General features: G+C 42.3%; 1 protein-coding gene across 1 annotated transcript in view; it reads right to left on the reverse strand.

The window, feature by feature from the left end:
- HEATR1 (HEAT repeat containing 1) overlaps positions 1–16440 on the reverse strand; it is a 51492-nt gene that overhangs the window by 4295 nt on the left and 30757 nt on the right. Inside the window, exons 23-41 of the mRNA XM_010860110.1 lie at positions 15610–15852; positions 15219–15350; positions 14295–14398; positions 14008–14151; positions 13267–13385; positions 13051–13172; positions 11204–11332; positions 9581–9811; positions 8731–8857; positions 7413–7573; positions 4909–4955; positions 4680–4803; positions 3942–4082; positions 3149–3438; positions 2051–2201; positions 936–1094; positions 642–776; positions 393–497; positions 141–309 (exon numbers count right to left, since the gene is read on the reverse strand). Of these exons, the coding sequence (XP_010858412.1) occupies positions 141–309; positions 393–497; positions 642–776; positions 936–1094; positions 2051–2201; positions 3149–3438; positions 3942–4082; positions 4680–4803; positions 4909–4955; positions 7413–7573; positions 8731–8857; positions 9581–9811; positions 11204–11332; positions 13051–13172; positions 13267–13385; positions 14008–14151; positions 14295–14398; positions 15219–15350; positions 15610–15852 (2833 nt within the window). The remainder of the gene's footprint in view (positions 1–140; positions 310–392; positions 498–641; positions 777–935; positions 1095–2050; positions 2202–3148; positions 3439–3941; positions 4083–4679; positions 4804–4908; positions 4956–7412; positions 7574–8730; positions 8858–9580; positions 9812–11203; positions 11333–13050; positions 13173–13266; positions 13386–14007; positions 14152–14294; positions 14399–15218; positions 15351–15609; positions 15853–16440) is intronic.

Genomic DNA, 16440 nt, shown 5'->3' on the forward strand with positions numbered 1-16440 from the left:
TCACCAGGGAAGCACCAATTAATAACATGCTAAAACAGTGTCTGACAACTGACTATCAAGTAAGAAATATATCTTCTTACTATTCCTGGTGTAATGTACACAGAGCAAGCGTGCCAACTGACCTAGAGGCCGCTACCTACCTGTTTTGGAGATGTTCACCTGGTTCAAGGTGTCAGCAAAAGGCTTCACTAAGTGACCAGCAAACAGGGTAAAAAGCCCTTTCAATTTTTCAGCAATGCAATCTGCCAAGTTGTAAAATGTCAACAGCCTGTCCTTGGGAGCATCCTCAGTCTTAGCCCAATCAAATAGCTAAAAAGATAGGGTAATATTAGTTTCTTCTATGGATCTTGTGACTGATATGTCAGTAAGAGAAGTGGAGGAAGAAAGCTCACCTTGAAGAACAGGGGTCTGAATGTGACCTCAGAAAGTTTGACCACCATGGCTACAAGACAGTCAATGATGTAATTTTCCGTTTTTCCGATTTCCTCCAGATCATTCTAAAAACAGAAGAGCTAATTTATTAGCCAGAGTACTGACATCTAGGTCTCACTCTGGCAGGTACAGCAGGTTACACAGCTAGACTTCTCTCTGGCTCTGAGCTAGGTGGTAACTTCAGGACAGGCGGGTGGAAACATGCCTACCTCAGCGTGCTGGGTGCGGAAGTCCAGGGCCTCCAGGAAGAACGTGGTGAGCTGGGGCTGGTGGGAGGCGAGCTCCTCCTTCCTCATCACCCCAATGTGCTCGCGCAAGACGCTCATAAACGGGCCCATGAGATTCTGAAAACACACAGGAGATGTGCCCGTTTTTAATACTCCTAGAGTTCATTAATACATCTGTAATGGCATTAAATAACCATATTCTTCTTTTAAGTGAAAATCTAAAATTTAAGTACCACATCTCCATCCTCCCAAGTCTAATACCCTGTACAGTCTAACCTTCCAGTTCTTCTCAATCTGCTTGTATGTCTTGTTGATGGCTGGCAGTAACACTCGGGGTGACAGCATGGTAGCCAGTGTCTTTTTAAGGGACGTGAGACGGACATTAGCCTGGGAGGCAGGACCCATTTCACTAGTGATTTTCTCCAAGTGAATCACCTGTAGGAAATAACAACCACCATTAAGGCCACCACAGGTCCTCACCGAGAGCATCTGTCTACACACGCACAGAAAGTCCTGGTGAGGATGGAGAAGCAGGTCCACGTGCCAGTGACTGGGAACGCTCAGTGCACTTAGCCTCACACAGAACTCCTCATGCACCAACCCCAAACGTAAGAATAAATAAAAATAAAGACTTATTTTTAATATTTAATGTAAATTAAAATGGAAGAAAACGGACAGATGCCTCTTTCCAGGGAGGAGTCAGGGATGCAGGCAAATGGTGGGAGGCAGGACAGAGGGCAGGGCTCAGGGCAGTGATCTTAAGAGGACAGGGATCCAGGGACCACGAGGAAAGCTGCGTTCTTTGCTAAAGAATCTAGAAAGCTGCTCAGATGCAGACGTCCCTTTCTTCATGACGTCTACTTTCAAGGTGTGGCTAGAAAGTATGTGAATCAATCAAGTCATCCGCGTCCAAGCAGCTAAGGCTCCTAACCTCATAAATGGCCAGTGATCAACACAACACAACAGATGGGGGCCATTCTCAGGCATTTTCATTTGGCTAGAAATGCCAATGGCCCACTGTCTGAATTGCAGCACAGGCATTCCACTCTGAAAGACACCGTAGGGTCAAGAAACCCTCATGTTAGGAACAAAGCAGTCATGCCCATTTCCACAAGAAGCTCTATCAGCCCAAGTCCAAAGAGCTCACAGGAAAAGAAAGCAGTAAAATACATCCTGCAAAATCAAAGAAAGAAAGAGTCTCCTGACAAAGCAACGCCCATACCAACCTCATGACTGAACTGGAGGGACAGCGAAAGTGAGAAAGGCACACATTTGGTAAGAAGCACATCTTGTCAGAATAAGAGTCTCCATGCCAAATGGAAAGCTTCAGGCACAAATAAAATGATCGAATCTCTACCTTTTCCCTTCCCCTACTGTGGTCACTGACTCACCTGCGACAGGACCCCTTCCAGGTAGGGGCTGATGAAGTGCGGCAGGGTCTCGACCACCTTCTGCAGGGCCGCCAGGGCGCTGAGCAGGTAGACTTCACCTGAGACCAGCTCGCGGGGGCTTCTCATGGTTGTCAGCAGCGGCGGCATCAGGCTGGAAAGAAAGGACACAAGTTTCAAAACTTGGAGCAGAAACGGAGAATGGAAGACGGAGCAGAAGCCACCATGAAAAAATCCAAACCGCCATGCGTGCCCCTTTCATTCTGACGTCCGAGCCCATGAAACAGCTATCCATTTCATGTTCCCAAGAGCAAGCGCTCTCCCAGGGCCCACAGTACCAACTCAGTATCACTTTACTTAAAACATGACAATGTCTTTCAGCTGAACACTTGCTACGTGTCAGGTAAGCATGGAAGCAATTGTACTCCAATTAAAAAAAAAGACCAAAAAAAAACCGTTACTGGTCTACAAAGAGTAAGTAAGGAGACAGCAAGCTCTTAAACATTTATAGCAGTTGGGCAGAGTAATTTTATGTCTGTGACTCTAATAGTAATAAGAAATTTTGTGTGCCTGTGTTATTTCATTTTTCTAGTTATTTTTACTGTATTTTATGAAAATAGCAATCTATGCAATTAAAAAATTTTTTTAATCTTAAAAAAACAAAAAAAAAGCCATGCACGCACTGCCCCATCATTACCCCATGAGACAGGCACTGTCTCGGTTTGTAGGTGGCAAAGCCCTACAGGCTAAGTAACCCTGGCAAGGCTGCACAGCCAGCGAGACAGCCAGGAGAGGCCACTCCCAGCGTGGCCGGCACGGGCCAGTCGTGGCCTGACCATGGAAGGGCTCCTTCATGAGACGGTGCTGTCGCCACTGCTTCCTAGGACTGCTGGTCCAAGGGGAGCAGAAACGGGCCAGCACACACCATAAAGGTAAATGAGAATGCTGTGTTTCCCAGTTTGAAGAAAAGATCACTTCTCTAACAAATCGAATTTTATGAAACTTCTTCTAACGGGCAAAAAAAAAGTCACTAAGGTTTTACTTCCCAGTTGGTAGCAGAAACCTTGTGCAGCGGTCCTGCCCCAGGTCCCCTCGGCGTACCTGGGGAGCTGAGGGATGGCCAGGGCTTCCAGGGTGGAGACCACCTCGGCCACGCATAGCAGGGCACTGCCCAGGACGTTCTTCTCCTCCTTTGCGCCCAGAGCAATCAACTTCACAGTGGTGTGCAGCACCGGGACGAAAGGCTCTGGATTTTCTGCACCGAAATTCTTGCATAAGAGCTTTAAGGTATACAGAGCCGTCTGTCTGTTTATTGGTTGGTCTTCTAACGTCTTTCTTTTATGCTTCACCATGGCCACGAGGACGGGGACCAGGTCGAGGAAATGGTAAATCTGAGGAAGACAGCCAGAATTCCCAAACAATTAAAGCTGCAAAGAAATGCTAGTCTTCTGTCCAAATAATTTTTACTGCTTGAGATTGCTTAAATGGAGATCAGACCACGAAGTCCTAAGCCATATGATTATACACAAGCAACCATCGCCCCACTTGTGTTACTTACGAATAAATGAATGCATGTGCTTGCAGTCAATTCTGTATTTATATAAAGCACCCTACCAGTTTGGAGTGAAAAAGGACTAGAATCATGCCAAAGTTAAGGCAACACGTGGTCAATATTAAGCAAGAATTCCATTTGGTTGCAATTCCACTCTAATAGCTCTTATAACACATACATAGTGCTCCAGAGTTCATATCACATTTAAACACACAGGCAGCACAGCATTATTGGATAATAACATACTTATTTAAACTGTACCATTAGAGAAACTACAAGGAGTTAACTGCAGCTCTGATGAAGCAAGGGCTGGGTAATGGGTCTCTAGTAGTCTTCACTTACAATTTTCTTCTTCCAGGAGGTTTTCTGCTGTAGCTTGTTGTTCAAAAGATCCAAAGCTTTCCGGCGAACAGACGGCAGTGGGTTCTCTAGCAGTCCTCTGATCACGGGGATGAAGGTTTCTGTGGGCAGCAAGGCGTTGACCTAAACAGCAGGTTCACATTTAACAAAAGAGGAAAATATAAAATACAAAAGGGAAGATGAATCATTTAAGACAGACTTCCACTCGCTGCACACCTTCAAAGTATGAGGCGATTGCACACACCCATTCTTATCTAGTTCTTACACTCACGTTTCAGGGAAGCATGACTAACCACATTTATCAAACACACAACACCAAAAGAGGATGCTGTCATTAAGCTAACTGCTCAATGCGACATAGATAAGCAACTCAGCTCAATTTTAAACAGTGGTCCTGGCCAGTGATTTTACTGATGAACTACACACTCCACCTATTAGGTTATCATTTATTCCACTTGAATAAACTGGAACGTTATACAGTAGGATATGACTCAACATTTAAAGCTAATGCTTTAAATTTACTGAGATACACAATCTCATAATCAGTAGATAAGCAACTTTTTCAGATAAAATGATCTCTAGGCATCAAATTCTGAGCTGCATTCTATTAAGAGAAGGTATCGCTAACTTTATTCTTAAAGTAAAACTTTCTGATAAATAACTTGACAATGATATAGCAAAGCAACAAAACACAGAAGATGGAGAGAAATAAATGCCCACCTTGTCCAGCATGTCGTAAGCTTTACTGAGGAGTGCTCGCCAGAACTTCCCAGTTAGCTTGTCTGCATTTCTCTCCATGGACTGTGCTACAGCATTGATGTAGCCAAGAACTGTTTCTAGCAACCTGGAACACAGGAGACTCGTGTGAGAGTTTTAACTTCTTCCAGCTTTCTGATTAAAAGTTTGAAATTATTTCCGAATACAAATTAAAAAAAGAAAGGGAACATACCTCTGTTCCAGGCCTGTCAACACCTGAGGACCACCACTTTCAACTACCTGATTTTTAAAGAAGAACAATATGGAAGTCAGTGATGAAAAATCACTTGAAGTGAAGTGAAACTTCAGAAATTCTTCAACTCACTCCCCAGTGATTTCTAACATTACAACTTAATCAGGTCCAAATCACCCCCATCATACTGTATTAACTCCACTTCCCTTAATTTATTTTGATTACATTTTATAGATATTATCTATAAAATACTACAAAGATTCAGAAAAATACAGCAAATGATGTAACCCTTACCTATTAATTTTATGAAATGGCAATCTTTTGTGAGGCCTGTGTCTAACTTTAAGATGGTAATAAACATGAAGGTACAGCTGCAGTCCCTACTTTGCTGCTCTCTAATCCCAATCTCCTCCACCCCGAGCCCCACAAACCTCAACCTGCAGGTAAATGTCATAAAACATACCAGGCAGCAACACGCTTTCCTTGATGACATTCGATTTTGGGGGGTCTCTCTACAGTGAGTCATGGTGCTCTAGCTCACTTATTTTAACTGCACACACTATTCCTCCTGATGTATCACAACTTATTCATTCACCTCTCTTTGTGGATGTTTAGTTTATGTCACCCCCCTCATCCTTTTTTCCTTTAGTAACAGTGCTAAAAAGAACCTTTGTCCTTGAGCACCTAGCCAAGTTTTTGTAGAGAAAGGGAACTGCCAGATCACAGGGGCCAACATCTTCGCCTGACGGGACACTGCTCAGCGCTTCCTGAAGCGGCAGTGCCGAGTCCCATACCCAACACGGCGCAGAACAATGACCATGTCCCCACAGCCTTGCGGCTTCCTGTATTAACAACTTTAAAATTTCAGCCAGTTTGATAACATCACAGTGGCATCCCCTTTCACCTGCATTTTCCTTCTTACTAAGGAGGCTGTTTCATCTCACTGGCCATTTCAGATTCCTCTTCAGTGAATTCATATTTCTTGCCAATTGTTCTAATAGAAACAGATGCCTCTTGACTTATAAACAGCTTAGCCTGTGGCTTTCTTTTCATTTTGCTTATGGTGGCTTTTTACTGAAGTTCTTCTCCATCCTCTGGTTATGTTTTCTTTGATTTTCTTCTCAAAGTGCCAAGCACTCCTTTTCACACTGAAGTTTTTAATCTACCTTTTGTTTAATCTAACTTTAATGTGACATGAGCTTTCCCCCGTACTTGGCACAAATCATACCAGACCTAGGGCTCGCACACTCCTCTCCCCCCACTGTCACACGGTGCCGCCCGACATGGGAAGTGCTTTTTACATCACGTGGGTGTGGCCAGCTGATGTCCAGTCACACTGATCCACTCGCATCATCAGGCACCACCACCGGCCTCGACTCTGCTTGACACAAGCAGTGTCTACACTGGTCACTCTCAAGCAAGCTTGCTTAGCTAATTACTAGTTGAGCAAGTCTGCCAAGTCCTTTTCTGATTCTTACACTTTGTTCCTTTAGCTGAGTGTGAACAGTGACCCAGAACACCCTTGTTCCAAGCTCTGATGGGCACACGTTCAGGCCTCATGATGAAGTGTGGTATAAACCATGTCTTTATCAGGCCAAGGAGATCCACCTACCTCATGATGCTGATGATCATTGTCCTTAAGTCATGAGTAAGTACAGAATTCACTAAGCTGTTTGTCTGAATACTTCAGTGATCACAGATTTCCTGTCTCGATCATGCATTATAAGGACAGAGATATTCAAATGCTCAGCCATTCTTGTGTTCCTGGTCACGACCCTGACTCTTCTTTCTGTTTCTTCATGTCTTCGTTTTGTTTCCATATGTACTTCTTTCTCTCTTGTTGTTTAAAGTTTAGCACACAAACAGAAAGATGTACAAATAGTGTGTGCAGAGCTCACTATATGTGGTAAAGAAACAGCGTATTATCGGCACCTCAGAATTCCTCCCCTACCTGACCCCGACTCCTGCCCTCTCCTCCTTCCAAAGACAGACACTGTTGTTACTTCTAAAACCACAGGTGTGTTTTGCCTGTTTTTGAACTTAATACGACAGGAACCACAGGATGCATTCTTTCTGCCTTCTTTCCTTCGATGTTATACTGATGAGTGTCAACAGTGCGTCAGTGAGGTTCACCCGCGTCCAGTGATGACGACGCTTTATCTACTCCACTGTTGATGGACACGTGGACTGATCCAGTCCAGGCACCTTCAATAATGCTACCATTAACATACTTTTCAATGTCTTTGGGTGCACACATTCATACTTATGCAGGTATGTACCATTTGAGGACAGAACTGCTGAGCCACCGGGCTGATGCATATGCAGTCTTAGCAGGTCGTGCCCAACACATGTTCATGTTGAAGTGAACAGCACTATTTGCTTTCTATTACAGGCATGCCTCATGTTTCCATGAGACACTTGCCAAGCTATTTTTACTAGCCTAAACCACAATTTCTTCAGAACAAGCAAAATTATATCATACATACATTTAAAGAACATCTCACCTTTCTGATAAAATTGTTGGAAGCCAGGAGCTGAGACATGAAGGACACAGACAGAAATTTAAAATGCCGCAGCTGCTTGCCGGTGTGCGCATCTATGTTAAAGACCTGTAGCACTTCTTCTTGTGGTTCGCTCTTGTTAGACACTGATTTGGGAATGGTTTCTGAAAAACAACAATGAACAAGTGACCTCACTCACCTTCGACCTGATATTTTAGTGTATAGATACAGGTGTTAATGAGCATGGTAAATGCAAACAAGTTTTAGAGAGAACTCTGTTATGCATAAAACACATGCATATTACTAAACATATCCATATAATATACATGAAAAGAAAGTGAAAGTGTTAGTTGCTCAGTCATGTCTGACTCTTTGCCACCCCATGGACTGTAACCTGCCAGGTTCCTCTGCCCATGGAATTCTCCAGGCAGGAATACTGGAGTGGGTATTATAGCATTCCCTTCTCCAGGGGATCTTCCCAACCCAAGGATCAAACCTGGGTCTCCTGCATTGCAGCCAGATTCTTTACTGTCTGAGCCACCAGGGAAGCCCTATTATATACATATATAATTTGTTATATCTACTTTTTCCTCTTCTAAATTAGTGAAAGATATATTTTCAAATAAAATATCCAACAGCCCTGAGAATAGAGTATATAAGACAAAAGCAAACAAACAAAAAACAAGGTAACTGAGACAAACAAATCGAAGACAAAGATACTGCAAAAAGAGTCTAAACTGGCTCCATGCCCCATTTCTGAAGCTACAGAGGCATGTACTTTCATGGCACACAATGGACTGAAGGAGGGTCATCCCTCCCCTTCAACATTTAAACCTAAAAGTTGAGGACGTTTGTCCTTAAACTCCGTAAAATTCCATACTCAAATGTATCGAATATAAAAGGGGTATGTGTCTACTGGTGGCCACTTACAAATCACTGTCCTAGAGGGTGAATCAAAATTCAGGCTTTGTTGTACTTAGCCTGTCACCACACATGGCTCGCATTTTAATGGAAAGCTAAGATACAGCAATAAGGTCCTACTAACTTGCTGTCTTTTTACTATAATTCATCCCACTCAGAACACTCCACAGCCCACATACCAGCACAGAGACACAAAAACCAACGTTTGAGGAATGGCAGGTAGAAATCCTGCTTACTGTTTTCTACAAAGATTTGAGAAGGTGACAGACATATAAATTACTGACTTACTTTAAAAAACCCTTCTAAAGACATGCCATGGGTTCTGAGGATACAGTGCATAATCTTGTGCTTCTCTCAAGCTTCCAGATCAAACAATAATTAACATCTGACTAACACCTACCTTCTTTTTCCTCTGGCAGCTTCAGTAAGTACTCAAGGATAGTCATCAAGCTTTGGATCTGATGCTGGACACTAAACTCACAACAGACGGAAATCCAAAATTCAGTGTCTGCCTCTAAAAGAGCATCCTGTGTAGAGGAAAGAAAGAAGTAATAAAACTGTATCTCTCAAATTTACATTACTTAACAAGTACAAATAAGGGAAACATTTTAAAAATACTTCTCAGCACACAAAGCCACTCCACACAGACCATAAGGATGGTCATGTGTATGACTAGAAGAATCAGATAGTGAGTTCCTTACATAATAAAGCCAATTACAAGAATTAAGAGGTTTAAGTCCAGGATAAACTGCATTATGATTTCTGGTAGAACTGAATTACTTAACACAGGTTCTAGATCTATTCCTGGATCCCACTGTCTAAGAAGTCATTTAGAAACAGCCTTGGACCTGTAAGTCCCCCCTCATCTCTCTCAACAGGGCTCTTCAAAACAGTTACCTGCATCTCACTGGCCTCTCTAACACTGACTCTCCTCCCCTGCCCCCTGAAATGAGACACAGTTTAATTCCTGTACAGCCCTATGCTGTTGGGCTTAAAACAGACCTACCCAGCATGGCACCAATTGTTTCTTAAATTCCAGTCACCCTCAGGAGAAGTCCTGTTACTCCCAAGGATATTCAGTGCCTCAGGCTCTGGAAGTAGGTCCAAAGAATATAAAAAAATGCCTTTAAAAGCACTTCTGAGCTCATGCGCATTAAGCATCACCAGCCACAAGTTTAAAGTGAAAAGTAATGCAAAATCTATGTGAAACACCTCCCATTTTCTCTTCTCACCCCGCTCTGTGCTCTGACCTTTTCTCCATAGGCGGCCGCCAGCACAGTTTTGGTGACGTACTGTTCGAAGAGCAGGACCAGGAGAACCCAGAGGAACCTCTCTGCGCCCAGCGTGTCAACAAGCTGGACAAGGACGGGCAGGCGCCTGTGCTCGGGCACGTGGGGCAGCGCGTCCACAAACACGTTAATGATCTTGACCACGATGTCCTCCACGTTCCTTGTGACTTCGGCAGAGTCGCCACCATCAGACTGCAGGGCAGCAAGCAGGGGACAGCAAGAAGCCAACTCGCCATGAGACAAGCTTTAAGTAGACTCGAAAAGGCCTTCTGATGTGCCCCCAAGACAGTTATCAAAGGAATTCTAACAATCAAGAAGTACAGACTACGTTCCCATGAGGGGACCACACAGTGCAAGACGTGAGCCCTGCCTGGAAGGAGGCGTTCATCTCCGCCAGACACCACGCTCCCGTGAAAAGACTGCAGAGGCCAACGACGGGCCCTGAGAGCAAGGCTGCTCTGGGGGCGTCCAGAAAAACCGAACAGGATTTGAGCTATGCCTGGAGAAGGACGGTATCGTCTAACAAGCGCAGCAGTACAAAGCCAACAGCCCCCTGCTGCTTTCAGAATACAATTCTGACCATCTGGTACGGGTGCATGAAAGACAACTGCTGAATCAATGAAAGAATGAAGAAAGAGACATGACCAGCTAACCCAGTGCCCTGACTTCCACCAGACTTTGCTTTCCACGTCCCTCACACACACTGTGCACAACCCCAGGCCAGGACCGCCAGCTGTTTCAGAGGACAAATCCTACCCTCTTCATATCAGTTTGAAGTGCATTTCTTATGAAAGTCTGTGGTCATTCTGGCCCATATGGGCCTTCCCCTACAATGTACTCTTCAGTGTTTCTCTATCCCACTGGCATACATCACATGAATGCATAATGTTATTTTCCTTTTTATATATGTGTCCCACACTGGCTAATTTGCTGGACACAAAGAATACCAACTTTACAGCAAGATTAAAAGGAGAAGGTGCTCGGTATGGTCACAGAGAAAATGGTCAATAACATGAGAAAAGAAAGTAACAGCAGTGGAGGTAAAGAGAAAACCCAAGTGGATAACCATGCCTGTTCATCTTCAAGGCTATTGTTTAGTTTCAAAGTCTTCACTTCTTCCTGAGACTAGGCTGTTAGAGACCAGGTCTCAGTCATCTCTTTGTGTACTAAGTTTCAAAGAACACTTGGTAAACGTCAGTTAAGTTGTATGTTAACACATTTGCCACCATATCTTTAAAACTTCCTATCTGCACAGACCTACTTAAGGGTCTCATCAAACTGACACAATGTCCTGAGATATAACCTGACTATAAATTCACTTTGTCAGAAGAACGTTAAGGTACTTGTTTAGTTTATACCCTTGCAGTACAGCACAATCAGCTAGGGATGTTTATAGATATTTCTGGAAAAGATGTTATTTCCAGGACTACTCCTTAGCTTCATCACTCTAAAATTTAATGGGCACTGATACCTGAGCATTCTGGAGAGGTTTTTAATGTCATTTATTAACTACTACTTGAATCTCACACCATGTAAAATCTTAAAAATTATAAAATATAACCCCAATGACAGTAGAAAACTCACCTGAATAAGTGCTGGAATAACCATTTTCACTGTCTTGTTGATGACCTGAAAACTGTAAGTATCATCTAGACGCATCACATTGGCTCCCATAAATGTAAAAATAGACATGATATTGTGTAGAACTTTATCCTGAAAGCAAACACATTTTTCAACATTTTCCATCTTAAGCAGATCAAATATCAATGATTCATTACAACTCAGCAACAAAAAAAATATAACCCAGCTTAAAAACAGGCAAATGATGCACAAAGACATTTCTCCACAAATAAACAGTTGATAAGCACATGAAAAGATGATCAACATCAGTTATGAGGGAAATGCAAAATCCAAATCAGAAAGCACCGATTCGGACAAGTATAACAAAAAAGATAGACAGTAATAACTGTGAGGGAGTGGGCAAATTAGAACCCCTAGACACTGCGTGGTGGGCACAAAATGACCTCACTTTGAAAATGGCCTGACAGTTTCTCATGGAAGTTAAAGCTAGCATAGACCCAGCAATTCTACTGCTACTGAAAATACTGACACCTGCACACAAAGCCTCCTGTATGAATGTTCACAGCAGCATGATGAACAGCCAAAAATGGAAACAACAAATAATGTCAATTAACGAACAGATAATAAGTGGAAACAACTTAAATGTCCATCAATTACTGAACAGATAAATGAAACAATGTACATACAAGGGTTTACTGTTGTTGCTGTTGTTTAGTCTCTAAGTGGTGTCTGACTCTTTATGGCCCCCTGGACTTAGCCTGCCAGGCTCCTCCGTCCATGGGATTCTCCAGGCAAGAATACTGGAGTGGGTGGCCATGCCCTCCTCCAGAGGATCTTCCCACCCAGGGACTGAACCAAGTCTCCTGCATTGCTGGCGGATTCTTTACCACTGAGCTACCAGGAAAAGTCCTACAACGGTTTACTACTCAGCCATAAAAGGAGTATTGACTCAAGCTTCCAAATGGATTAGCCTTGAAAACATGCGAAGTGCAAAAAGTCAGACACAAAAAAGGCCACGTATTATAAGATTCCATTCACAGGAAATGTCCAGAACAGAAGAGTAGATAGGCGGCTGCCAGAGGAGGTGGTGCTGGTGGTAAAGGGAAAAGGGACTGAACGCTAATGCATACGGGGCTTCTCTCTGAGGCTGATGACAGTGTTCTGGAAATACATATGGTGACAGCTGTACAACCGTGAGTACACTAAAACCACTAAACCGTACACCTCTAATAGGCAGATTTTGTAACGATATGAACTGTATTTCAATAAAAACAAAAGAAAAATATCAATGATTCTTAATTGTTTCTGGATTATCAACCCCTTTGAGGGCTACTGACTCTGTACCAAGGGAAAAAAAAATCCCATACACATTAAATCTTACACATCATTTTAGTACATTAAGAGACCCACAGAAGCTCATGGAAGAATCAAAAATCATCAGTTAGGAACATATCCCTCAGATGAAAATAATTTCCACCTCTTCAAAAACCTTTAAATGATGTACTTCTATAAGGAACACGATTTCTTTAACTGACGTAGTTTATAATCAAATTACTTTTAAGTCCACTTACTGGAGTTACCTTGCACCAAGTACCATGCTAAGTGCTAACCATAAGTTATCCAGTCCCACTCTCACGATTCTATGAAGGTTACTGTATTTTCCACTTTACAAAAGGTGGAGCCAAGCTTTTCAACCAGCTCACTGCCTCAACTAGAGAGGCAGGCCTGGGAGGCCCACCTGCACTGTAAGGTCCAGAACCCCACAGAATCCCAACCATGTGCGCCTATATATGTCCACGGAAGAAAACATCCAAAATACCTGCATAAGCCTTAAGATCATTAACACTTACAGGAAATATTCCAGCAACAGTACCCAAGAGCAGAAGGGCATGGTGATGGGTCTGAGGCATCTCAGAAACACGGATGCACTGGACTATCAATTCCACGTTGAATTTCTCCTCATCCAGAACGTCTATAGGGCAAGAAATAAAATATCTGCAAGTGGTAAGTACATTCACACTCAGAGCAGATGATCCTTCCCCACTTGCTTCCAACAATGTACGTACCTTTGGGTATTCTGCCACCTTCTGGAGACAGTTTTTGGCAGATGTTAAGCAGACAACTAAGAATCAACTGTTTGGTGTATTCCATGCTTCCCTGCTCAGGTGGCAAAGGCTCTAAACACCTTCAGGAATCCCGGAAGAGAAACGATGGGAAATGAAAGGGTTGTACAGTTTCAGTTCTGCAGTAACGACCAATGCCCAGAGCATATATTAAATGACGAAGAACTAAAATATTAACATTATGTCTGTAAACGCAGTGTGAGATTTCTAATGCTGATTGTTCTATTGCAGGCAGGCGCTGACGTCACATTACCTCTCTTTTCTACCGAACTTTCCATCAACCCATTTTGAACCTTCTTAGAGGACAACCTTGAGAATTATTTTTCTTCAGACGAGAGCACACATCCACCATGCAAGGCACACACTATGGCTATCTAATGATGCAGGGCTAAAAGAACCAGGTGTCACACTACATCCTTAAACAGAGGTAATGATGCCCCAGGGACACGGTATTGACCACGAAGCAGGAAAGCAGGCTGCAAGGTGAGTGCTCATTTACCACACATACAGGATGAAGGTTAGTTTCAGGCCTTGGCAAACAGGTTCCTGTAACCATTCTTTAAATCTTCCAACTATAGTATTCAACTTGCATTGTTTTACAGACTAGCTGAGCAAGAAGAGAGTGTGAAAACAGGCAAGAATTAGAATCTTATTCTCTCACAGATCAAAGGCAAGGGTTATTACCTTGACAGCAGGTTAAAAAGAGTCGGTATCAGTATCTGAGGATTTTTGAGTTTCTTTTTGTGCTGCAATAATTCCAGGATGAGGGTTACTCTTTGCCAGTAAGAACCTCCAACTTCCTGGACAGATTCTTGATCTTGTGATTTTCTGGGAATCGGACGAGACAAAAAGAAAAGCAAATACTGTCAATGTTAAGTACAGACTATTGTAACCAATTATGCCACATTGATGGGCATCAAAAAAGTCACGATGGTTCCAAACATTCACGGCCTGGGGACAGCCACGCTTACTTGTGCTGCATCTTCTGCCTCCTCGTCTGCTGAATTGTGCCTAAGGACTTGGCTTTATCTGGTGGCTCCAGTTCTATTCTGACTTGTTCAGCATTAACAGAAATCTAGAATATTAAGGAGGAATGCGTGATGATAGGATTCCACGGATACCATTAGAGCAGTTTACGCAGATTTAGAGAGATACAATGCAAACGTCTCTGTCCCATTTTATGTCTCCCTATGACCCTAGAGCCCAGTCCAATACCCAAAGGGAAACTTCACTGACAATCCCTTATATATTCCTGGGGAATATTCCATATACCAACAGCTCTATAAAGATTAGACACACATAGGAGCACATTATCACACTGCTCTGTACCTTAATTTGTTCCACTTAGAACAAATTTTCTTAGAAATCTAAGAAAATATGTTATAATTCTGAGAACTGCAGAATCTGGATACTAGGACTTCACCACGCTATTATGTATTTTTGTGAAAGAAAGTTTCCCTAAAAAGCACAACAAAGCAACACACAGGGTAATTAGGTAGTTATTCAGATCCACAGCTAGGTTCCAACATACATAGAAACCAATGAGCAGATTCTCAATTCCATTCTATGTGTCATTAAACAACTTAAATTAAGTAGAATAATAATCCGTGACCCTGCTGAACATCAAGTCACTACACCTTCCTGTTCTTGCCTAGGAGGTGAGTAACACCTAAACTAACACACACCCTACCGTTCAAAACTAAATATTTCATACCATAAAAGTAACAGTGAGGACTTACAACTTTTGATTTTGCATTTCTCTATGACCTACTTTTCTATGATTCTGGCTAATGGGAATATCTGACTTCCTAAAGGAATTACAAAAGGGAGAAGGCTTAAACATGGCATTACTTGGAAGAGAGTAAATATTAATAAATGACAAGTTTGCAACTTACCCCTTTGAAAACACTGCTAACAGTCTGAGAACAATGTGAATTCTTACAGTTCACCAATAAATCAAACAACACGCACAAAAGCTTCTGCTGAACCTTTTCATCTGTTATAGCTGCGAAAAATGGCTTCGTAATCTAGAGGTAGAAGAAAGGCAATTGAGATCTATGAACAAACCTGAATTCTAAAAATGACGTTTCCATCATTGTCTTACAATGTGAAATTGGTCCCCATTTTGTCAGTTTAATGACTCATGTACATTATCCAGTTTTGCAAAAATGGGTCAAATGGATCATATTCCTTTGAAACATGTTCAGACCATTTTACCTTCTCGAAGTAAACATTACAAATTTTCAAAAGCTTAACATGCTTTAATCTCTGAAAGAAATCACTGACCTTTTCGAGAGCTGTAATCTGAATGGCTGGCATTCCCATGCAAAGTTCCTTTGTTGTGTGCAGAGCTTTTATAAATATATCTAGACTCTTCGGGTCCTTATGTAAAAGAGAAGCTGAATATTCATTATATTTTCCCAGAATGAGATGCAGGGCAATGGCCTCATCTTTCAGGACAGCTGCGGGCTCCTTCTGGCTCTTTTCTAAAAGTTGTTCAATCATTGACAACAGCTGAGAAAGCACCAGCTAAAGTTTGGAAAGTTTATTAGTAGATAGTTATTTATACTGATGCAAGTTTTTCCTTGCTGTACAAAAACATCCAAAGAGATGTTGTAAGACTAGAAGCTTAACACAGAAGGAAAAAACCAATAGTAATGACCTCCTAGGCATAAGGACAGCTATTAATCCAACCAAGGCACCCAGGTCCCTCATGACAGTTCAGTCTGTAATAATCAAAAGCTCTGAATCTTTCAGCAGTAATACTCTGTGGGCATTCTAACACTTTCTAAAAACAGGAAATACAAACTGAAGTTTTAGACTACAAAAATAAAATTAAGCTTTTCCACACAATATTTCCAACTTGGTATAATTAATATTAATTCAAATTATATATGTGAAGTCTTCAATAACTAAAGCAGCAGCCAGCAAATTATGGCTTGCAGGACACGTTCAGAGGACCATCTGTTTCTGTAAATTTTGTTGAAAATCACAAGCATGCTCTTCTGTTTACATACTGTCTGAGGCTGCTTTGGTAATATGATGGCAGAGCAGAGCATCTGCAACAGAGTCTGTACAGCCACAGGGCGTAAAATAGTTGTTATTTGGTCCTTTACA

The sequence above is a fragment of the Bison bison genome, unplaced genomic scaffold, assembly GCF_000754665.1.
Source record: "Bison bison bison isolate TAMUID 2011002044 unplaced genomic scaffold, Bison_UMD1.0 scf7180017864462, whole genome shotgun sequence".
NCBI classification, from domain to species: Eukaryota; Metazoa; Chordata; class Mammalia; order Artiodactyla; family Bovidae; genus Bison; species Bison bison.